The sequence below is a fragment of the Myotis brandtii genome, unplaced genomic scaffold (assembly GCF_000412655.1).
Source record: "Myotis brandtii unplaced genomic scaffold, ASM41265v1 scaffold57, whole genome shotgun sequence".
Taxonomy (NCBI): domain Eukaryota; kingdom Metazoa; phylum Chordata; class Mammalia; order Chiroptera; family Vespertilionidae; genus Myotis; species Myotis brandtii.
The window spans coordinates 1,002,338-1,015,626 of NW_005370133.1; the positions used below are offsets into that span (position 1 = coordinate 1,002,338).

The 13,289-nt window shown below is 49.0% G+C and overlaps 1 protein-coding gene across 3 annotated transcripts in view; it reads left to right on the plus strand.

Annotated features, from left to right (window-relative positions):
- DIO1 (deiodinase, iodothyronine, type I) overlaps nucleotides 1–12,917 on the plus strand; it is a 20,864-nt gene extending 7,947 nt beyond the window's left edge. The window contains exons 2-4 of one of the 3 annotated variants that reach the window (XM_005878653.2): nucleotides 4,134–4,277; nucleotides 9,644–9,843; nucleotides 11,826–12,917. In XM_005878653.2, coding sequence (XP_005878715.2) covers nucleotides 4,134–4,277; nucleotides 9,644–9,843; nucleotides 11,826–11,894 — 413 coding nt within the window. In that variant the 3' untranslated portion in view covers nucleotides 11,895–12,917. Of the gene's footprint in view, nucleotides 1–4,133; nucleotides 4,278–5,822; nucleotides 5,882–9,643; nucleotides 9,844–11,825 lie in introns of those variants that run through there. The other 2 variants (XM_014549766.1, XM_014549767.1) reach the window with 2 other exon arrangements.
- The last annotated feature ends 372 nt before the right edge of the window (nucleotides 12,918–13,289 follow it).

Here is a 13,289-nt window from a genome sequence, read left to right on the forward strand (position 1 = left end):
GGGGAAAAAATCCATCCCAAATCACTCGAACCCGAGGGAGGTTTCCTCGCACCCTCAGGGAGAGAAGCTTTCAACGATTCCCTCTTCTCCGTCTCCCCCCAAACCCCAAACCGCCCTCTCCCAACTCCTTCTTCCGGCGCCGAGTGCAGGTCCCTTTAAGGAAAGGGCGCCTACTCCGGGTCAGACTACAGTCCCCTCCCCTGCTCCCACCCCCTTCTCCCGGCGCGGAGTGCAGGTCCCTTTAAGGCTTTCAGCGGTTCTCAACCTGTGGGTCGCGAACAATGAAAATACATCCTGCATATCAGATATTTACATTACGATTTATAACAGTAGCAAAATTACAGTTATGAAGTAGCAACGAAAATAATTTTATGGTTGGGGGTCACCACAACATGAAGAACTGTATTAAAGGGTCGCCGCGTTAGGAAGGTTGAGAACCACTGCAAGTTAAGCCTTGGCAGCAGCACCACCGTCACTTCCCCTACTCCCACCCCCTTCTCCCGGCGAGTGCAGGTCCCTTTAAGGCGACAGCTCCTTCTCGGGGGTCAGACCACCGCCCCTCCCCTGCTCCCACCCCCTTCTCCCGGCTCCGAGTGCAGGTCCCTTTAAGGCGACGGCGCCTTCTCCGAGTCAGCCCACCTTCCTCTCCCCTGCTCCCACCCACTTCTCCCGGCTCCGAGTGCAGGTCCCTTTAAGAAGACGGCGCCTTCTCCGGGTCAGACCACCTTCCTCTCCCCTGCTCCCACCCTCTGCTCCCGGCGCAGAGTGCAGGTCCCTTTAAGGCGATGGCGCCTTCTCTGGGTCGGACTACCGGCGGCGGCGGGGACAGCGAAGACCGCGGGAGCATGGCGGACATCGACCTGTTTCTGGAATGCGAGGAGGAGGAGCTGGAGCCATTCGACCAGTTTCTGGAATGTGAGGAGGAGGAGCTGGAGCCATGGCAGAAAACCAGTGATGTCACCGAGGATTCTGTAGTTGAAGATGGTAATTCAGTGGATACAACCACCACAGTTTCTGTGAGCCAGCAGCCAGTCTCAGCGCCAGTGCCCATCGCTGCCCATGCTGCTGTTGCTGGGCAGCTCTCTGCATCCGCCACGGCGAGTAGCAGCAGCGGGGCACAGAACAGCGATGGTACAAAGAGGCCTCTTGTCAGGCTAATTGCTGATGACCATGCGGAAAGGAGCCGGCGTCGGGGACAGACCATGTCTGAAGAACAACGATTGGCACAACGTATCTCTGAAGCAGAAAGAAAGCAACGTCGTCGACAGAACATGTCTGAGGAAACAGCTATTGGCACTACGCACCGCTGAAGCCGAAAGAAGCCGGCGTCGTCGACAGAATATATCCGAAGAACAGCGACTGGCACAACGCATCTCTGCAGCCGAAAGAAAGCAACGTCGTCGACAGAACATGTCTGAAGAACAACGACTGGCAGAACGAATCTCCGAAGCCATAAGAAAGCAACGTCAGCGACAGAACATGTCTGCAGAACAGCTATTGGCACTACGCACCGCTGAAGCCGAAAGAAGCCGGCGTCGTCGACAGAACATGTCTGAAGAACAACGACTGGCACAGCGTATCTCTGCGGCGGAAAGAAAGCAACGTCGTCGACAGAACATGTCTGAGGAACAACTATTGGCAGAACGAATCTCTGAAGCCGAAAGAAAGCAACGTCGTCGACAGACTATGTCTGCAGAACAGCTGTTGGCACAACGTACCTGCGAAGCCGAAAGAAGCCGGCGTCGTCGACAGAACATGTCTGAAGAACAACGATTGGCAGAGCGTATCTCTGCAGCCGAAAGAAAGCAACGTCGCCAACAGAACATGTCTGAGGAACAACGACTGGCACTGCGCACCGCTGAAGCCGAAAGAAGCCGGCGTCGCCGACAGAATATGTATGAAGAACAACGACTGGCACAATGTACTGAAATGGGAATTTCTAGGGGTGAAAAAGACAGGTTTAAGGACATTTTAGAAATTTTAGCAATTAAGGGGACCGTGGAAGAAGCACAGGGCTGGAAAGCTGCAACAGGTGCATTTCCATAGAATGAGGGAGCTGGAAACAGCAGAAGGTCTATATTTACAAAATAAAGGTAAGGAAACCCCTCATTCGAAGGGAGAAGGAGGAAGCCCAAAGGGAATAGGTAAACAATAAGGAAGGAGGGGAGGAAAACCTCACCTTTGAGCGCTCTGGAGTTACTATAGTAACCAGTCTAAGGGAATAATGACCAATCAGAGGGGATAAAGGCACTGGGACTTGCAGCCTTGATAAACCCTGGAAACAGGAAGTCGGCGGGACTCTTCCCCCTCCCCACGTGGGAGTCTGTGCTGTGAGATTCCGCTTCCCTACGTGGGAATCTGTGCTTGTTCTTCAATAAATTTCCCCCTTTGTTATAAAAAAAAAAAAAGTACCAGACCAGGGCAAGACAGAGACCACAGAAGATAAGAAAAATCTTTATATCTAATATACTAAAATAGTGGCCCGGTGCACGAAATTCGTGCATGGGGTGGGGGGAGGAGTTGTCCCTCAGCCCAGCCTGCACCCTCTCCAATCTGGGACCCCTTAGGGGATGTCAGACTGCCAGTTTTAGGCAGTCGGACATCCCTCTTGCAATCTGGGACTGCTGGCTCCTAACCACTCACCTGCCTGCCTGCCTGATTGCCCCTAACCACTCTGCCTGCCTGCCTGATTGCCCCTAACCACTCTGCCTGCATGCCTGATCGCCCCCAACTGCCCCCCCTGCTGACCTGCTCACCCCCACTGCCCCCTCCCCCCACGGCCTGTTCGCCTCTAACCGCCTCTGCCTCGCCCCACCATCATGGCTTTGTCCAGAAGGACATCCAGAAGGTCTCCCAGTCTAATTAGCATATTACCCTTTTATTAGTATAGATGACATTTTTTCCCCTCACTGTTTGAACTAGGGGCCCTGAGTTTTCATTTTGCACTGGACCCAGTAAATTATGTAGCTGGCCCTGCTCCCACCCTTCACTGCCCTTCCTGGAGTTCCTTTCACTGCCTCCCCGACATCTTGGCTCAGGGAGAACATAATATCTAATAACAGCTTACATTTATTGAGCACCTACTATGGGCCAGGCACCATTTTAAGCCCTTATCTGTATTAACTTCTTTAATTCTCATAACAATCCTATTATTACTATGTATTATTAATGTGTACATTTGTGGGTGAGAAAACAGATGCCTTGAATGGAAAGAACACTGAATTGAGAGTCTAAGAGACAGTGTTAATTTTAATTCCACTGCTGACCTACTGACATGAGACATGCATATAAAACTCAATCTATACACATAAAGAGGTAATATGCAAATTAGGCTGGGACGCCGTAACAGGTCATGATCAGACAGGAGGAGGTTGTGCGCGCGCAGGTGAGGTCGGGAGCAGAGACGGAGACAGACACAGGGAGGCCTTCCCAAGCTGGAGTAGTGGCTCCAGTGGCCTGGAGCGGACACAGGTAGGGGGGCCAGGGAGGCCTGGGGCTGGCCAAGCTGCCGTGCCGGCTTGGGCAGCCCTGGAGCGGACATAGGGAGGGGAGTAGGGGGGGCCTGGGGCGGAAGTCAGGTGTGGGTCCCAGCTGCCTGTGGCGCGGGTCTGGCCTGACTCCCACAGCGGCCTGGCGCTGTGTGAGTCAGGTGCGGGTCCCAGCTGCCCACAGCGCGGGTCCAGCCTGACTCCCATGGGGTGCCTCCTCACATGGTGGGAGGCGGGGCACCTCCTCGCACGATTTCAATCGCGCCCTGGGCCTCCAGTTTGTCTATAAAATGGGAGAGAAAATTGTCTGCCTGGTAGAATACCAATCACATCCCCTAAGAGAATGGATGTATGCTTGCCTTGTAAACTGCATTCAAAGGGACTCTTATCATTCTTTTCATCCTCACCCAGCAACTGTGGTGGCCCACTCAGACTGCCTGATAAAAACCCTCATTTTATAGAGGAGTAAACTGGCTCCAGATTCTGCTTAGTCATGCTCTCTAAGCTTCTGCTCCTCACTGTGCCCTTGATCCATCTGAGAGGGGGAAATAAAGATAACGGGACTGAAGCGGAAGCAAAATGATGCTTGTAAAATAAATGCTGTGTGTAAATGATTGGTTGGAGATGGTTCCATTTCTGTTTCAGGCAACAGGCCACTGGTGCTGAATTTTGGAAGTTGTACCTGACCTTCATTTCTTTTCAAATTTGACCAATTCAAGAGACTTATTGAAGACTTTAGCGCCATAGCAGATTTTCTCGTCATTTACATTGAAGAAGCACATGCATCAGGTACACAAAGATTCCCTGCCTCTACCTCCTCCTGCCCTCTCTTTACTTGCTTCCCTTCCACCAATGTTGGGGGTGGGGAGAGGTATAGGAGGAGAGGGAAAGAGTTGCTGTTCACCCACCATCTCCCAGACCCTGCTAGGTTTACCCACCACTTGCTAACTTCAGTCTGTGCTTTCAACTAGGCACACAGAGCAGGAAACCTGGAGTGTCAGGGTCTAGATGGACAGGTTTCTAACATTCTGAATGGATAAGTAGGGAAATCAAGAGAGAGGAGCTAATATGAGCACAATTACAAGGAATTTAGAGCTGAAATGTCACAAGTGAAATGACTGCTATTTAACTTGTGAAATCCATCCCAAACCCTTCTGAGCTCAAAGGGTTCATCTCCATCAGTGGTTCCCAAACTTTAGTGACTGTCAGGAGCACCCAGGAGGCAGAGTCTGAGTCAGATCCCCGTGGGGGCTCAGAATGTGCATTTTTAACAAGCTCTGGGCGATGCTGAAGTTGGTCTGGGACCACACTTTGAGAATCACTCCCCTGGGACAGGAATCCTTTCTTCAGTCCCTAACAGGTGGTCACCCATCTTTATTACTTCACTAGAGATCTGGTGCATGAAAATTCATGCACTGGAGGGGGATCCCTTAGCCCGGCCTGCCCCCTCTCATAGTCCGGGAGCCCTCAGGGGCAGGAGGCGACCCGGTGATCAGAGAAAGGCAACGCCCCATCCCACCTCTGCTGCTGCCACTGCCGGCAGCGCAAACCTCAGCCGGCCCTGGTTACCTGAGCCTCAGGCAGCCCTGGGCGGCTGCGGGGCTGAGGGGACTGGGGGACTCCGGAGGCAGACGGCCTTGCTGTGTGCCTGCTGCCCTGGCAGGGCTGAGGAGACTGGGCACCGCCATCTTGTGCTGCCATCTTTGAGGGTGGGGCAGTCAATTAAGCATATTCCTTCGTTATTGGCTGTGGGCACCGCCACCTTTGAGGGCGGTGCAGCAATTAGCATATCCCCCCCTTATTGGCCATGGGTGCTGCCATTGTTGTGATGGTGTGAGGGTCAATTATCATATTCCTGCTTTATTAGATAGGATGGGAAATCTTCCTTTACTGGACAGCTCCATTTGCGAGAAAGCCCTTTCTTGCAATGGGCAGATATATCCTTCCCTGAAACTTCTACATACAGTGGGGCCTTGACTTACGAGTTTAATTTGTTCTGAGACCGAGCTCGTTAAGGAGATCATTAAGGAGCTCGTTAACTCAAATTACTCTATCAACTCAATGCAAAAAATTGGCCAAGAGACAGCTGGTATCTCAAAAAACTCGTTGGTCGGGACACTCGTAAGTCAAGGCCTCACTGTATTGGTCTAAGCCCCACAAAGTTTACAAAATGGTCACATACTCTTCTATCTTTCCTGCTTTTTATGGGGGTCAAACCTATGAAGTTGGCCCAACTCTCAAACCCAGAGATTGAAGAAGGCAAGAGGTTTGGGTGGCCGCGTGGAGTGAGTGTCATTTATTCACCTTTCTTCCCACAATATTTGTTTTTGTCAGCCAGCACCAGGCAGACTCCATGTCCCAGAGCTAGAGCTCAGTAAAAGGTGGGTGAATGAGTGAAGTGAGTGGTTTAGGCCAGAATTGGCCTTGCTGGCTCCTCCACGTGTTTTAATTGTAGAGCTTGCTATTAATTAATTATCAGCAAAGTTGATTCAGCAGTGCTTTCTCCAGTGCAGTCCCAGGATCCCTAGTGTCAGTGCCACCTGGGTTGCTTGTTGAAAATGCATATTCCTGGGCCCTAACCCAGGCCCATTGCAACTTGATTTATATGTACCCAAAGGTTTGAAAATTGCTTTTAACTTATTCATTTAACTGGCAGCTCCTGTCCTCATTAAGACTTTGGGGAAACTTAAAATATTAGCATAGGGTAATAGGTACTTAGAGGTTTTACTATATTCTTCTCTCAGCTTTTATGTATATTTAAAAATGTCTGTAATAAAATTGAAACAGTAAAGAATGAAAACGTGGGTGCCCACAGTGTCTGGCCTCCACGTCTGAACGGAGATGCTGCTTTGGTGTCATCACAGCTGACAGTTGAAGCTCGGCCCAGGCTGATTTAACTGTCTTGGGCCAACACTTCTCAAACTTTAATGTTTACACTTAAGCCACCTGGGATCTCACTAGGATGCAGATTCCAGCTGAGCCACCAGGCCAGGGCCTCCCCAGGTGATCCTGAGATTGCTGCTTCAGGGACCACAGTTGGATTGGCAGGGTCCTAGAGGATCCAGCTTTAATCTCTAAAAAATAAGTTGCAAACTGGGACACGGGTGGTCAAACCATCACAGAAATTGTTTCTGGTCCTGATATCTGTCTCCTCACCCATTTCTCCTTGAATCAGACCCAGCCAATTTAACCCTTCCCATAGCCCAGGGCTGCCCACCTCATCCGCTGAGGAAAAGCTTCCTGTCCCTATCCTGACACAGACCTGATTTCTTGCCCCTGTGCTCTGCCACTCCTAGTTGGGGCATTTCTTTCTCCTCCCCACCTCCTTCCCCAGGGTACTTGTTTCTGTCACTCAGACAGAAGTGGGTATGGCCTGAACCCCACAACTGAAGTGCACAGAGCCAGTGTCCACCGATCCCAGGAGATCTGGGATCTGTGACCCAAATCAGTCAGTTTCCATTTTCACAGATACCACGTTTGTCCAGGTAAATTATGGGAAAGTAGGTGATGTGGTGGGAGGAGCAGACTGGAGTTTCGGGCCTGAACCTGAGTCCTGGCTGCATCTAGTGCTGGCCACACAACCTGGGCCAGCGTACCTTCCATGCCAGCTTCTGCACCACTAAAATGGGATGACAACACTGATCCCACAGAATCACTCAGTCAGCAATATTTATCATGTGCCTGCCATGTGCCCAGCCCTGTGCTGGGCCTGGGGCTATAGAGATACACACAGTTCTTGCCTCTAAGGAACTCACAGCTGAAGTTGGGAGGCAAGTCAGTGCTCTTGTCTGGGCGTCCATGCTCTCAGCTGCAGGATGGGGAGCAGCTCTGTTTGGCCTCCACAGGAGGCTGCTGTGAAGTTCCATCGACTAATTGCCCTAACGTGGTGCTATTGTCATCTAAAAAGTTTTGATGTCATGGGGCAGGTAATAAATACTTTAAATACTGGTTTTTCTTGGGGTGAGGGTACTGAGCAGAGGACTTTGAAACACTGAGGAGGTGAAGCAAATTCTGCTGATGGACTTAAGCAACTTATATTACCCTGGGAGGTAACTATTATTATAAAACAGGCCATGTGGCTTCCAAAGGAACCTATGACCACATTGTCTGGGTTCCAGGCTCCTCAGAAATGGGGCAAGTAGAAGGGGACATCAATTTATGGTTACTTTTTCAACCTGTGGGTCCATTAGCTAATAAGTGCCACCTCGTGTGAGCAGGCAGAAGGGCACCCTGGCAAATGAGGCCAATTGAAAGTCTTCCATTTAACTTAAGTACAGTGGGGCCTTGACTTATAGTCGGGACACTCGTAAGTCAAGGCCCCACTGTAGCTTTAAATGGTTTGGTTTGGAAGGGGCTGGGGGAAACATCTTCAGAGCAAAGTAGCAGAAAATCTGCAGTACATAATAAAAACTGGGTTCTTCCCTACCTTTCTGTTATTTGGAGCAGTCAGACAAAATAAACGAAGATGTTTTGAGCAGGTCCTATGACCCAGGCTGAGAACTGGGAATTCCATTCATGTTATCTGATTTAAGCCTCACAGTCCTCTACTTAATAGGTTCTATTAATTAGTAGGTCCTGTTAACCCATTTTACAGATAAGAAAACTGAAAATCTAGAGTTTTAGAAAACTTGCCCAGTCTCACACGACTTAGTGTGTCAGGGAAACCTTCCTGGAGATGATGTTCTCAGCCAAGGGGAATTTTGTCTTCCAGGGGTCATTTGGCAATATATGAAGACATTTTTGGTCGTCACAAATTGAAGGTGGTGGGGAGGTTGCAGTTCAAAATCCTACAACACACTGGATGCCCTCTCCCCCCACCCCCCCAAGAATTATCTAGCCTGAAATGTCAATAATGCCAACATTGAGCAGCCCTGTGTACAGTTGAGCCTTAAAAGGACAAGTAGGATTTCAAACATGGAAGAGATGGTAAGGAGAAAGGGCAAAGGGGTGTCAGCATCATTTGAGGAGTCCACTCCAGCTAGATGTGAAAGGACTAGCAGCCGTGATTAGAAATATAGGTGGGGAGAGATGACAGGGATCATTGAATGTTATGCTAAGGAGTTGGTCTCATAATTGGTGTTTAATCAGAAAAAAATATGATCAAATTTTGTGTTGGGAATCATTCTCAGAGATTTCTGGATGACGAGTTAGAAGGTAGTAAGACCAGGAGGTCATTGCCAGGCTAGGAGCTTTACTTGGCCCTAAGCTCACCCTGAGTGGCTTATTTTAAGGCTGTTAGAGAGCTAACACATAAGCTGCAGCAGAAGTCACAGTATCCAAACAAGGAAAGTCCAGCTAGAGGCAGGAGCTGTGATGAAAAAGGCAGAAGTGAGAGACAGCTTGGGGGTGAGGGGTCGAGGATCCCCAACTAGTACACTGGCTGGAGCAAAAAGCTGGAAGAAGACCGGAGAGATGGGCCAGGTCACTAAGGACCTGGTAGACCACCCTGAGGAGCTTGGGGCTTATCCTGCAGGTGATAGGGAGCCACTGAAAGATCTAAGCAGGAGAGTGACATAGTCAGATTTGCGTTTTTTGGAAAGAACTCTGCCGGAGAATAATTAGAAGAGGAAAATTGTCTAGACTCTAGAGCAGTTCTCAAATTCTGGCATGTGTTAGAATCATCTGGAAGGCTGTTAAAACTGATTGTTGACCCATTCTTGGTCAGTCTATGTTGGAGCCCAAGAATTTGCATGGCTAACAAACTCCCAGGAGATGCTGATGCTGCTGGTCTGGGCAGCTCACACTTAGAGAAATACTGCTCTAGATCCTGGCCTAAGTGTGGTCCAGGCACCGGCAGCCTTGGCATCCTGGGAGCTAGCTAGGCTCAGGGCCACCCTAGACAGACGGAATCAGAATCCTCCTTTAACGAGATGCCTGAGTGATTCATTATCACATTAGAGTGTGAGAAGCACTAGTCTGTTGGATTGTCACACATTGAAGAGCCGAGATCTGGATGTCAGGAGCCACGGGCTTTAGTTCTGGATCAACCACTAACTCCCTATTGATCTCATGAATTTACCCATAATAGGAAACTGGGCCAAATCATGGCCAAGGGTCCTCAATCTGGGACCCCCCAGTTAAAAGTGGGGGCTATTTAGTCTAAAGGAAGTGTATACCATGCCCATGGGGTCCACTGCTTGGCCTTTCTCTTGTAGATGGCTGGGCTTTTAAGAACAACGTGGTCATCAAGAATCACCGGAACCTCCAGGACCGCCTCCAGGCAGCCCATCTGCTGCTGGACAGGAGCCCCCGGTGCCCTGTGGTGGTGGACACAATGAAGAACCAGAGCAGCCAGCTCTACGCGGCGCTGCCCGACAGGCTCTACGTGCTCCAGGAGGGCAGGATCCTCTACAAGGTGGTGACCACTCCCACCCCCACAGGACAGGGGCCCAGGGAGGGCAAAGGGCAAAAAGAGGCTTCACATCAGGCAGACCTGGATTCAGATAGCTGCCCAGCCATTTACCAGCCATGTAACCAAGGGCAAATCCTTTCTTTTCTTGGAGCTTCACTGTCTTCTTCTGCAAAATGGGGACGTTGGCTCCCATGTCTCAGGGGACAAAATTATGCACAGGGAAGTCCCTAGCATTTAGACTGGAACTGGAGCCTCCTGGCAGCCTTCTGAACCCAGAAGACTGGCCCAGCCCAGTTTAGTCTAAAGCTGAGAGATAAAGTGGGAGGGTCTGAAGCAGCTAATCTCGGAGGCAGGCCTGAACCTGGAGGGGCTGAAGGAAGTGTGAAGAACACAAACCCTGAAGTTCAGAGCTGGAAATGCTGAAACAGAGATTCAAGACAGGGATTGAGTCCAGGCTTCCTTTCTGGAAGGACTGCGTTCCTCTCAAGGCTTCCAGCCTGGCCAGGGAGGAACATAAGCACAGTCTCTGACCCCTGGGCCCTGCTGGCCTCCTCTGAGAGGTTGGAAACCAAGTTTGGTAGCTGCTGAAGGCATTTGCAGCCTTGGAGAGCACAGGAAGCCCAGCCATGTGGATACTCCTCTGCCTACAGAGCGAGCTGGCCTATGTATGCAATTGAAATAAGAAACGACTTGTGGATGAATCTCAAGGGTGCTGAGGGTCAGAGCCTGAGGTTAGGCCCTGTGCAAACACTGAGAACACACACACACAAAAATGATTTTAAAATGGCCCAAACCTTCCTTGTGCTCACAGTCTAGGGCAGTGGTCGGCAAACTCATTAGTCAACAGAGCCAAATATCAACAGTACAACGATTGAAATTTCTTTTGAGAGCCAAATTTTTTAAACTTAAACTATATAGGTAGGTACATTGTTATTAACTTAATTAGGGTACTCCTAAGGCTTAGGAAGAGCCACACTTAAGGGGCCAAAGAGCCGCATGTGGCTCGCGAGCCGCAGTTTGCCGACCACTGGTCTAGGGGATAAGGAAGATCCAAATAGAGTGTCACAGTATCCCAAGTGCTGTGAGACTCCAGGGCAGGGGTCAGCAAACCTTTGCTGTAGGGCAGGAGACAGTCCCTGTCTCCACAATTCAGTTCCACTGGTGTAACACAAAAATGGCACAGACAAAACGTAAACGAAGGGGTATGGAGGTATCAGGACAGATTTAGCTCTCAGACAGTTTTCCAACCCCTGGGGAAGGGCAAGTTTTTCCAAGGAGGTTACAATTGCTTGGCTAAGGGATCAGGAGCCAGCCATGTGAGCATGGTAAGTGAAAGTCATTGCAGATATTGAGAAGAGGGTGGGCAAAGGCACTGAGGCGTGCTAGGGCAGGGTGTGAATGGAGAACTGAGGGCACTTAGGTTACAGGGGTCCCATTCTGGACCAAGGAGTTTGGCCTTCATTTTAGGGCAAAGGAGAGCCATTGAGAAGTTCTGAGCAGGGGAGAGACATGATCAGATCCTTACTTTAGAAAGATCACTGGCTATTGGGTGAAGAATGGAGTGCAGAGAGAGCAGGGCATAGTTGGGGGGTGAAACAGCTGCCCGAGTAGAAGAGGAAGAGGGCTGAATAAAGTGGTGGGATTGGAGAGGCAGAGGTGGTTCTGATGTAGAATGAATAGAACTTGATATGGGGAGTGGAGAAGATAAGGCCAGTCTGAAGGTATGATTATGGAAGAAAAGTGTGTTTGTATAGACCCATTTCTCCTTTTGAAACTATTCACTTTATCCCACTCTGGTTTTCCTCCTATTTCTGTCCTGTCCTAAATGGTGGGGCCGCTCCACACACTCCCCCTGCATGATCTCGCACACCTCAGGGTTGCATCTGCCACTGACAACACCATCCTGATGACTCCCACATGGATGTCATCAGCCCAGATCTCCTGCAAGTCAGAAATCTGGGAATGCTGATCTATTTCTCCTGCAGGGTAAGCCTGGCCCTTGGAACTATCACCCAGAGGAAGTTCGTGCTGTTCTGGAAAAACTCCGCAGTTAAGCCGGACGGATCCCCCAGTTCCAGTGACCAAGAAGAAGGCTCCTCAAGGCTTGGCTCTCCCCGCAACCCAGCTGGCTTTTACCTCTTGACCTGTGTCTCAGTGGAATTACTAGCTCAGATTTTTCTGATCTAAGCAAACAGTTGTTATAATCAGAAAATGAAGCAGCCAGTGAGCTGAGTGTTAAAGAATGTACAGCTCCACACTGTCTCCACTGTGGACACCACTTCACAGCATGACGCCTCTGAGTGTGAGCAGTCGTCCTCTGGGTGTACTTCTCAAACGTGGTCTCTCCAGTTGCCCTAGTACCAAGTGATTAGATATGGCATCTCTTATGTTAGGTAAATGCATTTTACTAAATTTGTCATTTATGGAACTGATTGATATTTAAGACACTAAACTGGCTTTTAGACCCAAGCATGGGAGAACTCCAGGTGTTTAGAGAGAGATGAGGAATTGAAAAAGGAGGGAGTAGGGATGAGAGGAGACAGTAAAGATGGTAATCCTTTCCCTGCCAAAAACCTACTGAAACCAGTCAATGGTGGTGGTGGTGAGGGGTGAGCTTCCATGGTAATGCATCTCCAATTCTACTGTAGAAGAGGTGGGTACTTTACAATCTTTGAATATACTTCACAGAAATCTGGCTCTCTGTATTCTGGAATCTTCTACTATCTTTACTTATCAATGGAGTCACTTGGGAGGGGGAGGACCGGCTTCCCAAAAACATTATAACCTTGACCAAACTAGACAACAGGCACCAGCAAAGCTGTCGTTCAGTTATGCAGAAGCTCATACTTGAAGTTCTATTTCTCAGATTTTTTTTGCAAGTCTCTTAATGGTCATTTGTGTTCAGTTATATCAGACTAATGGATAACCATTGGTACTCATCTGTTTTAACTCTGCTTCTCTTCATATTTGTTTATGACGGCCACAGCCTAAAGTACACACAGCTGTGACTTGATTTGAAAATAAAATATTTGAAGATGTAGCAAGCTAATACAGAATGATTAAAATACATGAGCCCATTTGGGATGGCTTCAGTGTGATCTATTTTCTTTTCCAATTTGTGTCAGCCTGTTCTATCTTTTATGATACCCCAATGTGCAGTAATCTGATCCACAAAAATACCATATGCTGGAAGGGCCTCATTTGATGGGAAGAACACTCAGTCTCTGTGTTACATGTCAAATGTGGTTTTGTCTTATGAACTCCCGATAGAGAATTTTTCCACATTGGAATCAAACAACCTTTACAACATGACATAAAAGAATGAACTTAGGAGACATTCTTCTAATATGAAAACACATTTTCCTTGGCCCTGCCTTAATTGCTACAAAGTTAATATTACTAATGTGTTATTTTGCCCTTTCTATAATAACTATTTTTAGTCACTTACT